At 64.7% G+C, this 20,931-nt stretch overlaps 1 protein-coding gene across 1 annotated transcript; it reads left to right on the top strand.

Moving 5' to 3' along the window:
* Positions 1-625: 625 nt before the first annotated feature.
* Positions 626-16,965, top strand: BESB_083130 (eIF2 kinase IF2K-A (incomplete catalytic triad); the record flags this gene model as incomplete). The annotated part of the gene is made up of 12 exons (XM_029366663.1): positions 626-4,596; positions 4,803-4,970; positions 5,247-8,329; positions 8,392-11,237; positions 11,567-11,712; positions 12,146-12,737; positions 12,999-14,380; positions 14,705-14,821; positions 15,036-15,306; positions 15,773-15,952; positions 16,333-16,428; positions 16,765-16,965. The coding sequence occupies 12 exons, from the start codon at positions 626-628 to the stop codon at positions 16,963-16,965; spliced, it is 13,053 nt and encodes a 4,350-aa protein (XP_029217123.1).
* Positions 16,966-20,931: the final 3,966 nt, after the last annotated feature.

Here is a 20,931-nt window from a genome sequence, read left to right as displayed (position 1 = left end):
TTTCTCTAAACACGTGAATGAAGGTGACTCCGCCTCTTCTCTTCCCCTGCGCTTGGTGTGCTCTGCTGCCCTCGTTTCTTTCGTTTTTCCATTCGCTCATTTCCGCTTCTCTGTCGCTCCAGTTTTAGAGAAGGCACTATTTTCCACGAGGTCAGGGTTCGGTGGCTTTGTTTCGCGGCTCGTGGCTGTATGGGCACTGATTTTGGTGGCTGTACAGGCACTCGGTGCTGGTGGTCGCTCTGTTTGTCTACAGTCTTTTCGTAGAGTGGAGGAACGTTTACCATCCCGCCGCGCGCCTTCTTCTCTCCATGCGCATCCGCCCTCCGTGGCGCGCCTTCTGTCGGTCTCTGGGATCAGGTCTTGTAGAGGCCGCGCGACAACCTTGCAAGTAGTCTCCCTCTCGGCAGCAAGTCACACCTTGCGCTGTGCTTCGCCGTCGGCCGCTGCCTGCTTTCCTCAGCTCTCTGCCGCCTCCGCTGCGTTCGCTTCACACCCCGCCGTGCGGATTGTGCCCAGCGTTTCTCGTTTGACGTCGCGGCTCGCGGCGATTGGCGCAGGCGGGTGCGGAGGCCGATGCTCGCTGTCTTCTGCGGGAGATGTCTCCGCCTGCGAACGAGAGAGGCGAATGAAGGACGCTTGGTCGGCTAAGGAACAGTCCAGGCGAACGCCGCCGCCGCGCTCTGGCCTCGCGCCGCCTCTCTGTCTCCCGGCGTCGGCCCTTCGTCCGGTTGACGGCGGTGATCCACGTCTCGCTTGGGTGTCTCCTGCTCAAACTCCACTTCTCGAAGTCCGTCTCCAGTCCTCCACGACGAAGCGCCAGCTGGACGCGGATACTGGCGCAGTCGCTTCGCCACCTCCTTCCGCTCCGCTGGCCTGCGGGCCTTCGTCGTCCTCATCGCCTCGTTCGGCTCGAGCTGGTGCATGCGAGGGGCGGTCGCAGACTCGCGCGAGTCCCCCTTCTTCCTCGACGGAGCCAGGCGGCCAGCCAACAGCCTTGCTCGCGTCAGGCAAGGCGTTTTTCCTTTTCCTTTCCACGGTTTGCGTCTTCTTCTTTCTCTGGCTGGGCGCGACAGGCTTCGCGAAAGGCCCGGAGACCCGCGCGGGGGGTTGGGCGGCAGACGCGCCGGCGACTGTCTCCTCCGCGACTGGCGGGGGTCCGCAGGGACGCGGAGGCCGTGAGAGACGCGTGCGCTGCCCTCTCGGCGCAGAGCCACGCGACCGGTGGGCGCAGAGGAGCCTATCTGCGTCGCCGCGTGTGAACGAGGTCGCGGCTGCCCCGCCGGGGTGTGTGGCTGCCGTGGAGGAGGCGTTCGCTCACGTTCTGGGAGCTGGCCTCCAGGAGGAAGATGAGCTGCTGTCTCGTCACGCAGTGACTGCATCTTTTCAGAGAAGGCCGCTGGAGACCGCAGCGACTTCTTCCTGTGCTTTGTTCGAGCGCCACGCGCCGCTGGGTGCTGCTTCGCGGATTTCCGTCGCAGATCGCGAGCGAAGGACTTTTGCAGACCTGAGAAGGAGCATGGCCTGCAGCGAGACCGTTCGGCCGCTCGCCCGGCCTCGACGCACCGCGGCAGGAGACCGAGGCGTGTCACGAGACGCGTTGCTCTCTTTTGCTCTCTCCCAAGGCGAGCGACCGCTTCCTCCCTTCCTCTCTTCTTCCGCTTCCTGGCGGACGTCGCTCACGGCGTCGCCGCCTCAGTCGCCCTTTCTCCTCACGCCGTCGCCCTCCTGCCCGTCTTTCTCCACCGGAAAGCCGCGGCTGCGGCCTACGGAGGATCAGCCAGATCCGACGTCCGCGAAGGCCCTCGCGTTCGCGCGGCCCTCGCGCTCGTTCCCACTCGCCCTGGACAGCAGGCGCCAGCGCGGCCAAGAAGCCAAAGGCCCGCGACACGCAGGGCGCACGTCTGCCTCGAGTAGTGGGGTTTCTTCAGACGCCTCTGCGCCCGCGCGGGAGGCGGAGAGCCAGCAGAGAGGCCCTGGCGGGCTGGCGCGCTCTCTGTCTTGGGTCACCGCGTCGCCCGCACCGACCAGGTGCGAGTCTCTCTCTCAAGCCTCCCTGCATGAGTCGTGGCGGTCTGCGGAGGAAGGCGACAGGGAAGACGACGAGCGGTCAGTGCTGTCTTTCTCTTCGTCCAACACCAGCTCGTTTGCCTCGCAGCCGCGGAGTCGCCGCGGAAGCCTAGGGGACGACGCTTCGCTTCCTCAGGCGGCCCCCATAGGCGCTGGCGCCGCGGCCGCGACGTCCACGGCTCTCTGTCACCGCGAGGAGTGCCCGCAAGTGTCCGAAGCTCCTCAGTTTCACCTTTCCTCGCTGTCGCTCGCATGTGCGTCTCCTGACTCGAGTGAGAGCGAGCGAGACGAGGGAGGAGCGACAGGCGGGAAGGCTTATTGTCGCGCCAGCCGGCGCCCCGCGTCGTTCTCTCTCGAGCGGAAACGCAGACCGCCCGAGCGACCGCGCAGGCGCCCGCGAGAAGAAGACAGCGAAGAAGACGGGTCGCGCGACCCGGCCCTCGAGGGGGCCTTGCACATCGGGCCTCTGCAGCCCCCTGCGCGGCGTCGCTCCACTGAGCCGCCGGATAGCAGTGCGCGTCTCGTGCCGCCGCGGCGCCTTTCGTCACGGGCGTCACGGCCTGAGGCACGCGGGCCTTTCGCTCTGGAGACCGACGGCGAAACGCAGAGAACGCGCGTCCTCTGCGCGGAGGAATGTGGAGAATTTGTGATATCTTGTTCACCAAACCCTCCGCGCGCGCGCTGGCAGAGGGCAGGGAGTCGCGGCAGGTGCCGCGCTTCGACCGACGGCGAGTGTGCGGGCCTCGGAGGAGACGGTAGGGACAGGAGAGGCCCGCGCAGGTCGGGGCCTGCGCGAACACGTGAAAATTCGCCAGGGAGGATGCCCTCGCCCTCCAGAGCGGCTTCAGGCCGCTCGCGACCCACGCAGCGAGAAACCGACAGCGAAGGAGCCCAAAGAGACCTTTCGCTGGGCAAGCGTGGCGGCGACGAGGCGCTGAAAGGCAGCTCACGCCCGAGCCAGCTCGGCTCCAGTTTCACCAAACGATCTACTACCGGAGGTCAGGATGGCGAGCCCCTCGCGACGGCATCTTCGCCCTCCCTCTCGTCTCCTCTCTCGCGCCCTTCTTCTTTGATTTCGTCGGGAGTGAGTGCGCAGTCCACTCTCAGTTCTCCTCTGTCGTCTGCGCCTGCGGGCCCCGGTGCGGCGCCTTCGCCGTCTCCGGGGCCTTCTTCGTTAACCTCTGCGTCGCCCTCCTCATCGTCTCCGGCGTCTTCTGCCTTGGCTCGGTCTCCGCGCCTCGCAGCGGCGGCCGCTGCTGCAGCTGCCTTCGCTGCGCGTGAGTCGCTGCCGAGCTTCTTGAACGCCTCAGCTGCTCACGCCTCGGACGCATCCGAGGACGCAGCGGACGGCCGCGCGCGCCCCGAGTCTCCTGGCGCCGAAGCGCCCGTGGAGACTCCCCGCCCCTCTGTGGAGCCATCCGCAAGCAGCGAGGAGGAAGGAGAGAGTGAGACGCAGGAATCAGACTTTCTTCGTCGCGAAGCTTCTTCTCAGTCGCAGGACGGGAAAAAGAACGGCAATTTGCGGGAGTCTCTCTCCGAGCTCCCCGGGTCCGACGACTCTCTCTTTTGGGCCGCGCGAGAGCCGCACACGAGTCCGAGGGCGAAGAGGGGCCTCGAGGAGGCGTTTTCTTCTGCGGGGCGATCTTCCGCCTCGGATTCTGTCTCCGTGCCCATGGCGTCGGTCTCCGCTTCTTCTTCTTCCATCGTGCCGCACCATACCCCGCCAGCGGGCTCGCCGTCGCCGGCGGGCGTCCGCGGAGGTGTTGAAGGGGGGGGGAGAGGGCGCGGCGATGAGCGCGGCGACCAGTTGTCGTCCTCTCGCGCGCCGTCTTCTCTCCTGAGCGAGGGCGAACGAGAGGGGCGGAGGAGGGAAGAAGAGAAGCGCACAGACATGCAGAGTCTCATCGTGCTGTCAGTCACGGGCGACCTATACCACGTGACGACAAACGGCTCGTTTGTGTGGCAGCGCAGCCTGGGCTCTTCGCTGGCGACCGCCTTCGACCTGGAGCCGTCTTCTTCAGAGGACGAGGAGGCGAGTCTTGGGCGCCAGGTCGCGGCGGAGCGAAGCAGCAAGGGAGGAGGCCGCAGCGAGGAAGCGCGGGCGCCGAGACGTGGCGGCGGCCGCGTAGGAGGGGATGCCGAGAGCGAGGAGGAAGGGCGCGGGGGAGGTCGCGAGAGTGAGGAGCAAGTTGAGGAGAGACGGAGGCGCAACGAGCTCGCGCAGACAGGCCTGGGGCGAAGGCTGCTCCCTGCGCACGACGGAAGTCTCTTCTTCCTCGACGACGACGGCTCGCTGACGGCGCTCCACGTGAGCATTCCCGAGGTGGTGAACCACCTCCCATTCCAGGCGCCGCTCTTCCCGCACGTGTATTTTGCGGGCGAACGCGAAGTGCGCGTCACCGCGCTCGCCTTAGAGACTGGGCACCCGATCGCCACGGGGCAGGGCCTGAGCCGAAAGCGAAGAGACAGGGGGCGCCGGCGCCGCGAGCGCGAGAAGCGGCGCGCGTGGATCGCGAACAAGCGCCCGGGGTCAGCTGAGGAGGAGACAAGGCGCCGCGCCGCCGCGAAAAAGGCCGAAACTGGATCGCGACTGGGCGGGGGCGAAGCTACGGCGAGGGCGGGGACCAAGCCGAGGCGGAGACCTTCGGCGCCGGCTCGTGGAAGATCAGGAAGGACAAAGGCCGCGCGAAAGAATTCGTCGTCGAGAGTCTGTCGCTCACCGCTGCGGGCGACAGGGCAGACCGCGAGGCGACGCTCTCGTCCTCCTCGCGGGAGGAAGAAGCCGCGGAAAGCAGCGAGACTGAAGAGGAAGAAGAAGAAGACGAAGAGGAACCCCGTCAGCTCCAGTTCGGCGTCACAGTCTGGAAGCTGTGGGCTGTAGACAACAGGACGCACACCACACAGTAAGTTCTTTCAAAGTCGCGTAGTTCGAACGTTTTCGTGGACGGGACTCCTGCGGCTAGGAGGTCCGCAGCGCACCACCTTTCTGCATCTTTTCAAAGAAAAGCAGCCCTTCGACTCCCTGTTCGTGACGCGGGAGCGTGCCCGAGCTCAGCCGCTCGGGTTCACCCCCCTCCCCCCTCCCCGTGCAAGATGTTTTTCAGCAGATCATGTGTGTCCAAGTGAGGGCAGGTGTGTGACGCTCCTCGAAGGTCTGCTGCGTCTCGTTTGTGTCGCAGATGGGGTCTCAAGTGGGTCGAGGTGGACGCCCTGGGGTCGCTGTCGGCGCCAGCCGCGGGGCCAGCCTCGAGCTCGCGAGCGGCTTATCTGCGGAACCTTATTCGCGTGGACGATGACAAGCTCTACCTGCTGCCCTCGCCGTCCTTCTCGCCTGCCGCGGGCTTCTCGCGCGTGCCCGAGGCCTCTGCGACAGAGCCGGGGTCTCCAGTCTCGGCGTCGGAGGCGCCCACGCCGTCGGCTGGCGGCGCGGCAACCCCGCGCGCGGAGGAGGAGTCCCTCGCCGCGCGCCAGTCGCTGTCGTCGCTGCCTGCGTCGTCCTCGCCGCCTTCTTCGTTCGCTTCCTCCTTTTCGTCGCCCTCCTTCTCGCCTGGAGCCCCGGGGCAGGCGGCAGCAGCCGCGCCGCTCTTCCTCAAGTTCCCCGCGCCGATCGCGGCAGTCTACGTCGTGGGGCCGTCCGGCGGCGAAGAGACGAGTCTCGCGAAGGCGGCGGGTGGGCGCGGACGGCGCCGAGCCGCAGACGGCGACGAAGACGACGACGAGCGCCTCTTCGTGTTGTCAGAGGGCGAGGAGGAGCCCAACGGCCGGCGGTCGCGGGGTCTGGGCGACGAGGCTCTTGCGCGGGCCTCGGGCGCCAAGAAATCACACGCGACAGGCCGCGGCAAGAAGTTCGCTGGCAAGGCGCAGCGTACCGAAGTCGTCGCGCCCGTCACGCTCGAGTGCATCGTGCGCCAGTGGGGCGGCAGCACCGCGGCGCTGCCTTTTGCGTATGTGCCCTCCGCGCAGCATCACCCCGTTCGCGGGCGCGGGACAGATGTCTTTTCCTCTCCGTTTTCCTCCTCGTTCTCTCTGCCGTATCCGCCGCCGCCTGCGGCACACCACTCCTACGCGACCCTGCTCCTGCCTGCGATGCGCGGACTCGGCGCAGCGCCTCCGGGCTCCGTCTCGCCTGCGTCGCCTGCGGCGAGCCCTCCCGGAGCGGTCGGCGCGCTCCTCCCCCTCGCTTCTTCTTCTTTCTCTTCTCAGGCGCCCTCCGACTCGCTAGTCCTGCGGCGACGCGAAGACCAGATCGCGCTGCATTCTTCCGCCTTCGCCGGCGCGCCGCCGCTCGCGAACTGTCTGGAAGACGCGAAGGCTGGTGACGCAAGAGCTGAGGACGCCGAGCTCGGGAGAGACGCGCGCCAGAAGCAGGACGGCGGCGACGACGAAGCCACCCGAGGGAGCGCGGCGCCCCCGCGGCAACGGGGCGGCGAGGCCGCGACCTACGACCTGCTCCCGGCCGCTCACGCGGTTCTGCCGCTCGCGCCGCCGGCGTACCTGTTGCCTGCAGGCGAGCCGGGTGCATCTCCGTTTTTTCCTTTATCTTCTGCCGCGGGGGCTGCCTCGCTGCATGCGCCAGGAGGGGGGGGGCAGAGCGCTGTGCCGCCGCCGTTCTCTCTTCACAACTTCCGCGCGCCTGCGCCGGTGAAGCCGATTCGCTTCCCCCACCCCTCTGCGCTGTCGTCGCACATGGCGCGCCAGAGCGACGCGGGCTTCTTCGGGGACTTCCCGCACCGTGACCTGCTTCTGCAGAGCACGCCCGCGCAGCGGAGTCAGGGGGACAGAACGCGGACAGACGAAGCGACCGGCGAAGCAGCCGGCGACAGGCGCCCGCAGAGGACACGGCCGGGGCAGGTCGAGGCGGATGGAAGGGACTACGGCGCGAGAAAGGAGGAGGAAGAAGAGGAAGAGGAGGAAGGCGGCGACGACTCCGGCCCCAGACACGCGAGAGACAGTGACGGCCTGGAGAACGACAGAGGGACGCACGTCCCGTATTCGGCTGTGCGTGACGGGGACTCTGCGGAGGAGGAACCGAAGCGCGAGGAAAACTGGCACAAGGGGCGTCTTACCACGAGGGGGGCAGCAGAAGAGGGACGAGACCGCAGCGGGGGCGGAGACGACGGGACGAGGGAGCGGCGGCGGGCGGTCGCTTCTTCTCACAACGAGACCCTGCCTCACGCAGGAGGGGGCGGCGCAGGAGCCGCAGCCTCTCAGGGCTACGCGTCTCCTGAGTCTCCGCCCTACGGCATCCTTCCAAGCGACTGGTCTGAGTTGTATGGGGCTCCCCAGCAGGCCCCGTTGTCTTTTAATCCTGTCCTCTCACCTGTGCTTTCGGTTCTGCGGCGCTGGATTGGGCGACTGACGCGCTCGTCGTCTTCTCGCTTCTTTTCTCCCCCTCCGCTGGGGAGCGACCTGGACACTTCTGGCGCCGACGCTACGCCCCCCCCCGCTGTCGGGCGGCGGCATCTGGAGCTCGATGCCGAGAGACGCCAGGCGGTGGGGTGCGAGGCGGAGGGCCTCGAGTCTGAGGCTCCGCGAAGCTCGGCGTTGTTCTTCCCGTCTTCCTCCTCTCTGCCGTTCTCCGCGTCTTCGCACAGCTGGTTCAGGCCTCACGAGCCCCCTGCGGCGGCGCCCAACTACGCGGTGTCTCTGCGCCAGTTCACAGGCGGGAGAGGCGACAGGCGCAGCTGCCGGGTGGATCGTGGGAGGGGCGCGGGCGCCGCCTCCACGTCGGAGGCCCCTGCCCACGCGGCGGACTCTGCCGGCCTTCTCCCGTGGGATGTAGAAGGGTCGCTCGCGACCGGCTGGCTGGCGCGGCTCTTGCTTGTCTTTGCTGCGGCGTCGTCTGTCATGGTTTTCCTTCGCTTTCGAGGCTTCGTTTTTGGCGCCCTCGCCAGCGCATTCGCCGCGGCGCCTTCGGCAGGCGGCGACCGACCCTGGTGGCGGTCGTGGCGCTCGCTGCCGCTTCTGTTGCCGGTGCTTCGGTACCTCTCTGCGCAGGGACCAGACGGCCGTGGAGAGAGGTCGCTCCTCGAGTCCGAGGAGCCTGAAGACGACGAGGCGGGGCGCCTTCGGCCGCAGACGGGACGCGGCGGCTCGCGCTCCGGGCGCCCCACGCTGACACTTCCAATTTCATCTGTACACCGCGCAGAAAACGGGCGCGCGCTCTCTGGGCGCCGCGGCGCGGAGGCGGTGGAGGGGGGTTGGGGGAGAGCGATGAAGAGACACGCAGGCTGCAGAGTGACAGTCTCCATCACAGACGCAAGTCGGCGATGTCGCTGTCGCCCGACCGAGCCTCGTCGCCGTCGTGTCTGTGGTTGTCACCAGGCTGGAGGACGCCAAAGAGCTCCCCGACGACTCCGGATGCGAAGGCTTTTGGGCAGCTCGCGCTGCCGGGGTCGTTTTCAGCGCAAACAGAAGTCCACCCGCCCGCGGGGGGCGCGCAGAGTCTCCTTCTCTCGCCGACAGCGCTGGCGCTCCGTGCCCGCGCGACCCGCAACCGCAGCACGGGTTGGGCGCCTGAGGCAGCCCCCGAGGGGGAGCAGGAGACGGGCAGCAGAAGCGTGGCGACGACGGCAGACAAGAACTTGAGCGGCGCGGACCTGAGGAAGATCTTTGGCATCGTGCTGGAAGAGCGCGCGAAGCGACAGGAGAAGGGAACTTTCGCGGTCAGCCCCAGCCGCCCCCCGCTGTCTGATTCATCGAGGATGCCCTGGAGTTGGCGAGAGAGCCTCAACGCGGAAGACACGGAGAGTCGTGAAAGCGTGGGAGACCTCACACCGATGTTTAGCTGCCGCACGACATCCTCAGATTCGCTACCTTCGGAGACAGAACTCGAGAAGCCGGGAGCGTCGACTGAGGAGGACGCGGCGCTTGCAACGCTGGAGACGGCGCGCGCCTTCGGGCTCGGCAAGGAGAGGCGGCCTGGAAACAGGCGGGGCGAGCCCGAGCGGCTGTTGCCACGGGGGCCTCCAGGCGGCTTCTTGACCCCGAGTGCGGCGGTCCCCGTGCTCCCCTCGCCGAGCTCCGACCGCGGCGACGCGACCGCCGCTGCCGCGGCCCCGCGGTTGCTTTGGGCGCAGGGGGGGGAGCGCCGGGGCCGGCGGAACTCAGACAGTTCCTCTGTGTATTCGACTTCCTCTCTGTACACGTTGCCGAAGCGAGACGCCCTCTGGGTGTATCGCCGAGGTCACTCCCTTGCGGATGTGACGGGCGGGGGGAGCTCTGTGGACGGAGCAGCGTCCGCTCGCCATTCGTCTGCAGGGGCGCGCCAGCGCCCAACAGCGTCGGAGGAATCGTCGCACTGCCTCGCCTCCCAGTCTCTCTCGCTTTCTCCGCCTCGCTCGCCCCTCCTCTCCCCCGCGGAGGCGGCTCTGCGCCCGCGCGGGCGGTCGCCGTCTGCGAGCCCGCGCCTCGGCGAGCGGCGATGCGTTCCGCTCTCCGTTCCCCTGCTGCCTTCCGCGTTCCCGGCGCATGATGCCGCCGACCTTCTTCGGGCTCCGTCCTCCCCATGGGTGCGCCCGGAGCGCAGGGGCGCGCCCTCGTGGGGTAGCGGGGACTCCGGCGACCTCGCCGACGCGGCGGCGCTGCTGCCGCCGTCTGCGGCTCCGCCCCCGGAGCCCGCTTCGGTGGCGCGAAAGCCGGGGCTGTCGGGCGCGGCCGCGGAAGCCGGCTGGCAGCGGGCGGCGGGACTGCTGGAGGCTGCGTGCGAGACCGACCGCGCCGGACGCCGCCCAGGAGACAGAGGGGGGGTGCAGGGGGTCGGAGGACCTCGCGCGCGGTTTGGCGACGAGGCGCTCGGCCGCGAGAGATCTGCCGGCGAAGAAGGCGAGCAAGCAGACCGCGACAATCGCCAGTGCCCCCCCGTCTACCTCCCTGGCGGTCGCATGGGAGGCGGTCCCGCTGGGGAGAGTTTCAGCACCGAGGAGTGGCAGCGCCTGATGTTCCGGCGCGCGGGGCGGCGCTGCAACTCTGTGGGTCAGTTGACCCTCTACGGGGGCGGCTCCGACACGAGCCTCGGCGCCAGCGGCGCCGGCAGTCGACCGGGCCTGCCGAACCCGTTCGCAGCGCCCGCGCTTCCCCCTCCAGCCCTGTCGTCGCCTGCGGAGGATGTGGCGACGCCGCAGAGCGACGCGCCCGTTTCCTCGGCCGTCGCCCAGTCCGCAGTGGGCGCGGACGTCGACGACCGCAAAGACAGTGGGCCGAGTGCGGCGGGGGTTCCCGAGGTGGCGGACGCGCGCCGCGGCAGCTCGCTTCAAGAAACTGCGGCTCCAGCGGAGGTAACGACCCCGATGCTCGGCGACGCCTCCTCTCCGTCGTGCGAGCCGCTGCCGCTGCCCTCGCCGCTCCCTGCTGGCGACCGTGCACAGGGGGACGGCGGGCCTCCTGCTCCTGGCGCGAGCGAGAACGGCCGCGCCCCGGCGGACAGCGCAGCAGGTGCTCTGCAGCCACCTCCCGCTGGAGGGGTCTCGGCGCCCGATGGGGAGGTGGACGTGCTGAAGCACGCCAAGATCGACGCGCGCGGGACGCTGTCGGGGGTCACAACTACCTACCTGGGAAGTGCTGCGGGCGCGGCCTCGTCGGTTTCGCCGACCGCCGCAGGGGGCTCCGTGCTCTCCGCGACCAGCAGCAGCGCCGGCACCGCTGCGCTGCAGGGCCTCGCAGCCACGCAAGCATTGTCGCCGGCCGCGCGACTTCTCGCGGAGGTCGGCGGCGAGCGGAGACAGGAGGGCGCCGATGGGGCGCCCACGGACGGCGGGCTCGCCGCGGCGTGGGGGGAGGGAGAGGGTCGCGGAGAGGCCGGCGCGCAGGCCGCCGCAGGCGGAGGCGCAGGAGCGAAGAGCGACAGACAAGAGAGAGTCCACGGCATGCAAGACGAAGGGGAAGGCGAGGGCGGGACGCCCGGCAGCACGCCCGCGGCGCTGCCACCGCCGGCGTCGCCTCCAGTCGGACTCGCCGATGGGAAGCTCGGCGGCGCGGCGGTCGTCCCGGGGGGACTCGACGTGTCGGAAGTGGCAATTGTCGCGGCGCCGCCTGCCGCGATGCCGGCGAAGGTCGACCGCGGCATCCCTCCGGACTCGAGTCTCGCGAAGCTCCTTGAGAACGGCCGCTTCGAACGCACGTTCGGCATACAAAAGCTCGTGGGACAGGGCGGATTCGGCGTTGTGTACCAGGTACGGAGAAGAGGAAACCACGCAAGGCGGCACCCAGACCGCCAGGGCATCCGCGTAGCTTTCATGATTCTGGTTTCGATACCTGTTGCATCTGCGGCGAGGGTCAGCGAAAAGTCACATTGAGTTTGGGCGCACATCAGAGACGTGCGGCGTCGAGCGAGGAGGGCGTGAAATGCGCGTGCAGCTGGAGGCGAATCTCTGGTGCGGCGATGGAGACTTCCGCCCGCTGTCTGGGGGCGGAGAAGGGCAGCAGTGCCATGAGAATGACTGCAGGGGGAAACGCTCGCCTTCCAGCTCTTGCCCTGCTGTCGCTCTGCTGTTCTTTGTAGGTGCGCCATCTGTTGGAGCCAGGTCATCCCATCTACGCCGTGAAGCTCATTCTCTTGCGTCTCTCCCTGAGCGAGGATATCTCTCTCCGCAGGGATTTTCGAGAAGTCGCCGCCAACCGCGATCTCTACTCCAAGCACGTCGTCCGGTAAGTCTGCATCCTCCGCTCAGCCTTTCGGTGCGTGTGTTGCTGGGGCGATTCCGCCTGCGATTCCACGCCAGCGCGTCTGTCTCGCGGACGAACTGGTGTGAGACTTCGTCGCTCGAGTGTCTATGTAGCGGCCTCTCTCGACTCGCGTTTCTGCGCGCTTACCGCCGCTCGTCTCGCTCTGATAATCTCTGTCTGCTGTGTTTGGGGCGTGCTGTAATCCGGCGGCAGAGCGACGTGCGTGTCCCGTGCCTTCCTCGCTCGGCCTCTGTTTTCTCCTCGCGTCTCTTCTCTCACTCTCTCGCCGTTTTTCCGGGGTCCGCCTGTGCCAGTCGTGTCCGCCAAAGACGCTTCTAAACCCTAAACCCAAACTTGAGGGGCAGCGCACGCAATGCGGTGAATCGTGTGTCGCTGCCGGTTGCCCCCCTCTCAGGTACTACACGTGGTGGTGCGAGGAGCCGCGTTTCTTGCCTGTGGACTCGCTCGGCAGCGCCCGCGGCGTCTTAACCGACCGCAAATGCGCCGAGGAGATCAGCTCCTCCGCAGTCGGCGAATGCAGCGCGATCTTGCCCTCTCGGGGCCCGACGGTCTCCAGTTCGTCTCCGGCGCCGCTGGAGAGCTCGCACTGCCTCTCTCCGAGCCCAAGGCCCCTCAAGCCCCGCGCCGGCGCGGCGGTGGAGCGCAGGGGGGCGAAGGCCCGCGAGGGCGGGGCTGAGCGCCCCGCTTTCCTCGATGAAACCTTCCTCGGAGACAGCGACGCTAGCCAAGACGCAGAGGGCGACGGGGGAGACGGTGCGCGGCGTCGGCGCGCGCGGTCGTCCGCGGCGCACAAGCATACAAAAAGGGGGAGGACGCGAGGAGGCGGAGGGGGCGCCCGGGCCCTCTGTCTGCCGTCTCCGTCGCAGTGGGCGGAAGACTCGAGTCTCAGCAGCTGGGAGAGCCAAGAAGGGGTCTCGGGGCGCAGACCCTGGCGCAGGTCGCGGCGCGGAACGGCTGAGGGCGATGAATCCATAGCCAAGCAACGGGTAAGTCGGGTGGGAAGTCCGCGGGAGAAGTTTTCTGGAGACCTCACACGGATCTCGCAACCCCGGCAGCTCAGCTCGCGCGCCGCTCTTGCTCTGTCGCCGTGTGTTTCTCGGGGGCCACGCAGTCGCAGACTAGTTTTCTGGATGCGTCTTTTTGTTCACAGCGTCTCCCGTGTTGTGACCAGAAGGTGTAGACTGGGGGAAGCCTCGCAGCCGTTCGTTGACGTCTCCTCCGGTTTCGCCGTGTTGCCTTTTTTTCAGGCTCTCGAGCAGCAGGACAGTGAAGAGGGGTTGGACACCGGCGCGCTGCGGGATGGGCGCCGCCGCGGCTCCTTTCCAGGCGTCATTTTCTCTTGGCGCAGCCGCGCGTCGCTCTCTTCAGGCCTGGGCCCCGAGGATCTCCGGGGCTCCACAGAGGAGGGCGCAAACTCCCTCGACTGTTCACGTCTCGCGCGCAGCACTTCCGCGGACGCGTTTCTGTCGCGGCGAGAGGAGGAGCACCGCGGAGGACGCAGTCGCCAGTCTTCACTGCCTGGCGCTTCGTCTGTCTCTCAGCGGGGGCGCGCCGGCTGTCCAGAGGGGCGGCGGCTGGTTCGCGAGGCGGGGCTGCGCCGGCGCGCCTGCTCCCCGTCGCAGTCGCCGTCCTGCCACCAGCCCGGGAGGCCCGCGACGGGCGCCAGCGCAGGAGATGGAGCGGCTCGTGGACGCCGCGGCGCAGCCCTCGCGTCCAGTGTAGACAGCGAAGCGCTCCCGCTCTGTGAAGTCTATCAAAGGCGGGGGCTCTTGAGTACGAAGCTGCGCGCAGTCTCTGAGGGCGGCGACGCGGCGCGCCGCCAGGATGCAGTGGGAGGCGGAAAACGCGCGAAGGCCCGCAGACCGCATGGGGCGGCTTGCGACGCGGTCTCCGACGCCGAGTGCCTCTACACCAACGGCGTCTCCCACACGCGGTGCGGCGCAGACGGCTGTCGGGCGTCTCGCGCCGCGTGCATGTGCGGTAGAAGCGCACGCGGAGACGCAGAAAGTAGAGACAAGACCAGACAGGCGACCGCAGGCGCGCAGAGCGCAAATGCGGAGAAAGACAGAGCGGCGGCCTGGGGAGGCGACGCGGGCAACAAGGAGGGCGAGAGGGGTGCTGCGAAGACGGGCAAGGCCAAGGAGCACGTGCTTGGCAGTCCTGCAAACTGGAGCGTCTCGGACGTCAGCTTCGACCTGAACTGCTACCTTAACACGCAGGAACGAGACATGATTGTCTTTGAGGAAACCAGCGTCAACAATGCTGCCGACGCCGTCGTCTCTGCGTCGCCGCGCAGCGCCGGCGAAGCCCGACCGGGGCCGAAGGGCGGCGAGACTAGGGGCGCGACTGCCGCGCGGCTCGCGCGGCTGTCGCCCAGCGGCCGCGAGAGGGGCGAGGCCTCTTGCGGAGACGCAAAGTCGCTGGCGGCAGCCATGCAGTGCGCGGGGCGAGCCCACGCCCTGGCTGTGCAGAGAACAGGCCGAGATCTGGTGGCGACTGCGCGCGCGGAGCGAGTGGCGGACAAGCGGAACGCCAGAGAGCCTCCTGCTAAGGAGACGCTGTATCCTGTCGTTCTTCTCATCCAGATGGAAATGTGCAACGGCGTCACTCTTCGCGAGTGGCTCGACCGGTAAGCAGGAATCCACCCCAGGCCCTGTTTTTCTTTCCCCGCTTCCGCTGTGTGTTGTGCTTGCGACTGTCTGTCGTGACCCGGATTACCTCGTCGCCCCGCGGCTGTAGCGCGTGTCGATTGAGCATCGTCTCTGGAAGCCTCTGTGGACTCGTTTATGTGCCCTCCCGTCTTCTCGTAGTTGGGCTGTCCACGGCGGCTTTTCTGCGTGCGACGTGATCGCTTTTTCTCTGCGTTTGCCTAGACGCGCGCCCCTGTCGACCTGCTGAGTCGTAAACTTTAAACCCTAATCAGCGCCTTGCTGTTCGTGTGTTTTCTTTTCAGGACCGACCGAGGCACCGTCGCAATGGGCTTTGTACCGAGCAGCAAGAATCGCTGGAACTCGCTCGAGTTGGAGTTGTTCAAGCAGCTCATGAAAGGCATTCGAGACATCCACGAGAGGTACGACGCGGCAACTGAGCAGCCCAGAGGAGCTCAAAAGGGGGGGCGTCAGGGGGGAGCAACTCGAGACCGATCCTCGCTTCCGGAGAGGGGAGACACGCTCTCGGGGGGGATGGAGTGCGGAGTGCGCAGCTGTAGAGAGGTTGGACTGCACTGGCGGCGGGGCCTTGTTTTCAAATTGCATGCTTCATGTCTGCGCGTCGTGTCCTTTCAGGGGCATTGTGCATCGAGATCTGAAGCCAGAAAACATTTTCGTCGACCCCAACACGCTCGTGCTGAAAATTGTCGACTTCGGCCTCGCGAAGTTCATTCAGAGAGAAAACAGCAACACGAGCGGAGCGGCGGCGGGACAGGCAGGCGCCTCCGGAAACGCAGAGGGCGGGGGGGGCGATGGCGCAGACGGCGAGCGAAACCGCGAGAAGCAGAAGCAGAAAATCAAGGGCCTGCTCGCGAAAGCGAGGCGAATGGGAAAAAACATGGAAATGGTGAGCGCGAAAAGTTTCAGATGTTTTGCCGCTTCGCGGGGTTCAGGCGCGCAAAGACCTCGCTCACCCACATGAAACGCGAACCGAAGAAAGACGCACACCAACCGCTGAAGAGGTCCACATGCGCCAAGCAGACACATCCGGAAACATGGATACATCTATCTATCTACCTATATATGCATATATATTTGTTTAGATAGATAGATCCACATGTGCGTAGACATGACCATGAAGTCGACACGAGGCCAGCAGCACTTACAGTGCAGGTGTGTGTGCTCAACTGGAGCGGAGGCTTGCGGGCAGCGCTCACCGGAACACTCAAGCCCCGCGAGACGACTCCGGGATGCGCACCGCTCTGTGTCGATTGTACGTTTCTTGCGTCGGCGTTTTCTGGAGCGAGGAGACAGAAGCAGCGAGGCCCTCTCTTTAGTCGAGTATGTCTGCGCGCGTGGTGTCTCTTCTGCAGTCATACAAAGGCGAAGTCATTGGAACGCCGGCGTACGCAGCGCCTGAAGGCGGCGGCCTGTGCGACGAGAAAGCTGACATTTATTCCAGCGCGCTGATTCTCTTGGAGCTCCTCTGCCCGCGCTTCACAACGGTCATGGAGAGAGTGAAGACGCTCGAGGACTTCAAAACAAACTACGCGGTAAGTCTCGAGTGCTGAAAGACTCTACGCCTTTACTCCTGTGTCTGTCGCGAGTGCATCGCTGGTTCCGGAGTGTGGGTGTGTCGGGGGAATAGATAAAAAATTGCAGGCGACCCCCGTGATCACGATGCATGCCCATAGGTTCGTGCATCTTTGAGTCTGTGCACTACTGCGGGGGGTGATCCGAGCGATTCGCGTATGGGGACTTCGGCCTCAAAGGGAAGCGAAATGCGTGTGGAGCACGCGCGAAGGCTGCCAAAAAACTTATATTTATATGTAAGTTTGTATGGGCGACAACTGGTGGTGAGTGGCGCTTGCTTCGTATGGCGGCCTCTGCCTAAGTTGCATCTGTCGGTTTCACTGGATGCGTCTTTCTGCAGGTTCCCGAGCACATTCGCTTGCATTTGCATCCGTGGTATTTGCTAATGAAGGAGATGGCGCAGCCGGAGCCTCAGCACCGCCCTTCAGCTTATGCGGTGAGCCCTGAGTTTCGCCGCACAGAGAGGCGCCGCGTGGACTCACTCCGCGTCAACACGTGGGCGTGCGGTGCTGCGCAGAGGAGTCTCGGATTGAATGTTGTTGAGCGCGAATGATGTCGAGGGCATGCGTTTTTACTCGCCTCTCTGTTTCGCCGTCGCTTTTGCAAGCAGGCTCAGCCACAGGCGCTGTGCGGGTGCGGCTGTAGCTGCTTGCCTGACGCCACGTTATAGACGTGCACTCCAACACATCCCGTGGATTTCTTGGGCTCCCCTACGTCGTTTTGGGTCGATCCGTGTGAAGCTCGAGAGTGTCTCGATTTGTGTTCTTTTCAGGTTTTGAAACAAGCCAAGATGCTGCTTTCTTCCCCTGCGGCAGACCTTCACCACGAGCGCGGCATGCTGGTCTACACCGACCCGACGTCTCCGCAGCTCGGCGTGTCGTCGTCGTTTTCGTTGACGTCGCCGTCTCCAGTCTGCGGCCCCTCAACCATGGCGCTTCCTCTCGACAACGCCGCATCTTCTCCCCTGGAGTAGGCTCGCCTTCTGTCGCGCGGGACGTGTTTTCTTTGTCTCTCGAGAGCCCCTTTGAGAGAGGAGAGCGTGGAGACGTAGAGACAAGGGAGGAGGCCCGGGCGCGGGTGTGATGTGACTTTAACGAGGTTTTTCCTTCATGATTTTTGACAGTCCTTGCGGCCGTTCTCCTCTTCCGCTTTTCCCACAAGTGTATTCCCCCCGCATGCAGTTGCTTGGAATTAGATCTGGGCACGCGTGTATGCTGTACGAGTGCAAACGTTCACTCTGGGCGTCTCATGAGCACTCGCCCGGGTGGAGGCTGCGCGCTGGATCCGACTTCGAATCATATTTTCGGGTGGCAAGGCGCCGCACGAAGTGTAGGCGCTGAGGCGAAAAAAAAGAAAAAAAGATCGCAGCGTGTCTGCCTCCTGTCGCACAGCATCTACGTAGACGAGCGAGTCTGTCGCTGCCGACGTGATGTTTGTATTGTTTTATACGATCCGTTCCGAGCTATTTTGTTCTAGTCGCTTGCTTACGTCTACCAGCGTATTTGTCGGAGTCGCGCCGCTTGGAGCGGGTTCGCTCGGCTGGGCGGGTAGTGAGCGCCCTCCACGCGAGGCGCCTGGGATGTATTTTGAGTTGGAGGCGTCGGGCTTGTCTCAGAGAGGAAGATACCGCTAGGAAGTGTTTTGCTGGGGTATTTGGATCGCGGGGGTTTCCGCTCTCCAGATATTCGATTCAAAGTAGCTTGCTGTCCATACTCACGCTGAAGGTATCGCTCTGAAAAGCCGGCGACCCCCGCCTCTCTCTCTTTACGCGCATACGTTTCTACGCATGCATGTAGGGCGCGCACCGAAAACATGCCCCCCCTCCCCCCCCCCCCCCCCCCCCCGGCCCCCGACTGCGGGCGCGCACGCGGCCGTTGTGCTTGTGCCTGAGTTGCGCACGTGAGAATTCCGTTTTGGCTGCCGTGGACACTTGCGGACTCGAGGGTGGAGGGGATCCTCCCAGTTAGACTTTTGCTGGATTGCTGCATCCATTTGTGTTCTGGAGTCGAGAGCTGCTTGTGGGGCCTCGACGGAATCGAGCTGTGCGCGTCGAGAAGCACAGAGCGAGGGAGCGTGTCGGTTTGTGGAGTGGTGTTGGCAAAAGGGACGTCGAAATGGAGAGAAAGCGAACGGCTGCACGAGTGGTTCCGGTTCGAGGGGTGGAGCCGGTGCGCAAGCCTGGGGGGCGCATCGCGCATTCTAGGAAGCAGCGAAGAGAGGGCGAGCGTCGCGCTCGTGTTGTCTCACAGAGCTGCGACTCATGAAACTCGGGAGAAAAAGACGAGGCTGAGCTCCTTCCAGTGCCCAGACACGAGTGCGGCGTCAAAGACTCGCTGAATACGCAGCACCCACAGCACGTGCATACTGAGATGTGAAGCACTGTCTGCGCTGTCTCGCACTCGTCTTCGTGTCGACTACCCGACTGTTTGATAATGGAGTCCTCCCCTTCATATGGGAGAGAAGACAACTTAGCTTTTCCTATGCTGTACGAGTATACGTGCGTAATGAAATAATTCCAACTCCCGGCTTCGGGGCTGAGAGGCTGCGCTCGGCAGCGCGTCTTCGCCATTCGCGCGGCGCCCGCGCACTCGTTTGAGAGCAAGGCGGACCGCTCATAAATGTTGAAGTCGGCATCTGCTCGAATGATGACTCTAGCATCTGCGGTAGAGGGGAGCGTCTCGGTGACGACAGGGCGGTCAGCCTTGCGCGCGCAGCTCCGCAGTCACAATGAAAGAAGAGGCGTTTGCGTTTCAGCAGACTCCCGCCACGATCCACAAGCTGTCCTTTACGGTAGGTCATTCACTGGGAAGTCACTTCGCGAGTGACATGGCTGCGAGACTACGTTAGGGCATTCATTGGGAAGTCACTTTGCGAGTGACATCGCTGCGAGATCTTTCATGATTCGGAATGCCTTGGACAGGTCGCGCGTGCATCGAGCGGCCTGGTCGTAGCAATGCGGTAGTCAAGTTCTCTAGAGTCGCACGCTGCAGGTGGCGAACATGAAAGTCGGAGGGCACCGCTGCACACCGACAGTTATTCTGGCCGTGCCCCTGTTCGCAGAATACCCTCCGTGAGATGCAGCTACTGTTGGCGAAACACGAGATGCCGTGGATCGTTCAAGTTCCATGCGAGTCTGCACTTACCATGATGGTCATGAAGAGCACGGGGCAACTTGGATCCGGTAAACGGAGATCTAACCATTAGTCGTAGTGTGTACTCCCCTTTTCAGTACGAACACGGACTGCGCTGGTAACGTTGGGTTCTCCAGGGAACCGAAATTGTATTAGATTCGTCGTCCCAAAGCCCGAGCACCCCATCGCGGGAGCTGGAGCGCTCAAGCGGAATGCAGCTCTGGCAGTGTCACGTCATTTCTAGCGCGCCGGAGTTGCCGCTTCAGAACGGCTGATGCAGGACGAGGAAGGTGTGTTCTTCGAGCGTCGCCGCACCAAGAAGCCTCCTCCATCAGCAACGGATACCTTCGTCGTACACGAGTTAGGCATACCAGACACTATGGCGCTGACTGTGACGTTTCAATGGGAGCGATGCAGTGCGAAGAATGAGTGCAGAGTGACTGTCAACCCAACTTTGGAGAGATCTCACGAATCAGATGTTTCCAGCTGTGTGCGGGCATGTTTGAGTGCCGCGCCACAACCCTTCCGTTCTGTTTTGGCTCTTCTCTCGAAACGGAGAGTTCCCGCCTGCCCCTCCGCTCGCCATCGACGCAAGGCTCCTCAGAGATTTGTCGCAGTCGAGAGTTGTCTCTGGGGGGTCTTCAGGACACTGCCCAAGTTAGCAAGATGACGCCCCAGTCTTGCCGGGCGACTCTGCCGTCTGATCCATACTACACTTAGGCTGTCCGTTGAGTCGAGGGCGTTCTGCTCTAAAACCAGCGGTGTCACCCTGTGGAACACAGGCGTGGTATCTATTTGCTGCCGTTTGCTGATTACGCGCTCGAGTTCTACAAAAAATGACGGCTTTGCTATGTCACGGCGAGCAGGACGCCTACGAACGACTGAAAGTCCGCATAGATCGTCCTGCGCACTGTTTGAAGCGTGTTCACGGGCACTGCTGCCACACACTCTACGAGCGGTATCTTCGCGAAACCCTTCAATGTCCCACTGTCTCTGGAAAGCTGCGGCCAGGAAAGGATAGGGTTCGAAATGCAGTGAAAACAGGTTCTCCACATAGGATATGGGGACTTGTCTTCCTCCCCGCCACAGAAAGGAAATGCTCAGGGGAAAGTGGCATTTCCCTGCGTCTCCCGACTCTGCGGGCGGCCTGAACCGCAGCTGCCAAGCACACTGTTGTTGGTCGAGGCCCTCGTTTCGAAAGACCGTCCACCTGTGGACACGTCGGCGGCCTTTGGCAGTTGCTGCTCACGAATGCAGTGGCCTTGTTCGGACGCATTCCTCGCCACGCAGATCCCCTGCCCGTCTGCCCGTCAACTTTGTCTGGCTTTTGCACACTTTTTGCTTTTCGCCTCCGCCCTGCACGCTCTGCACGCTGCGCTCTCTCTATTGCCTTCTCGCTGAGCGCGGCGCGGGCGCCTCTCTGCCTGTCGAGGCGCCGCGCCGCAGACGTCGTGTGTCGCTGGGTTCGCCCTCGCTTCGCGCTTCCATGCGCAGTCACGATGTGGCTGGAAGCCAGCCCCGCGGAGAGCTATCATCTCCCCGTGAAAAGCTGCCTGTCGCGTTTTTCTTCGTGTGTGGTCTGCGCGGGTGAATTTTGTTCCGCGCGTTTCGCGGCCGGGGGGAAGACTCTCGCCTGCAGCTGACTTGGCGCATTGGTCACGAAGTTTTTGTGCGTTCCCGTCGCAGATGATTCCGCGCGCTCGCTGCCCGCAGGAATTCAACAACGCTTGCTTAACGCCTGCTGCTACGGCCGTTGCGCACTGCACAACTGCCGCTCTTCCCGCGCGACAGAGGGCTGGTCGTTCTTC

Source organism: Besnoitia besnoiti, chromosome VIII (genome assembly GCF_002563875.1).
Source record: "Besnoitia besnoiti strain Bb-Ger1 chromosome VIII, whole genome shotgun sequence".
NCBI lineage: Eukaryota > Apicomplexa > Conoidasida > Eucoccidiorida > Sarcocystidae > Besnoitia > Besnoitia besnoiti.
This window is presented reverse-complemented; position numbering and strand designations above follow the sequence as displayed.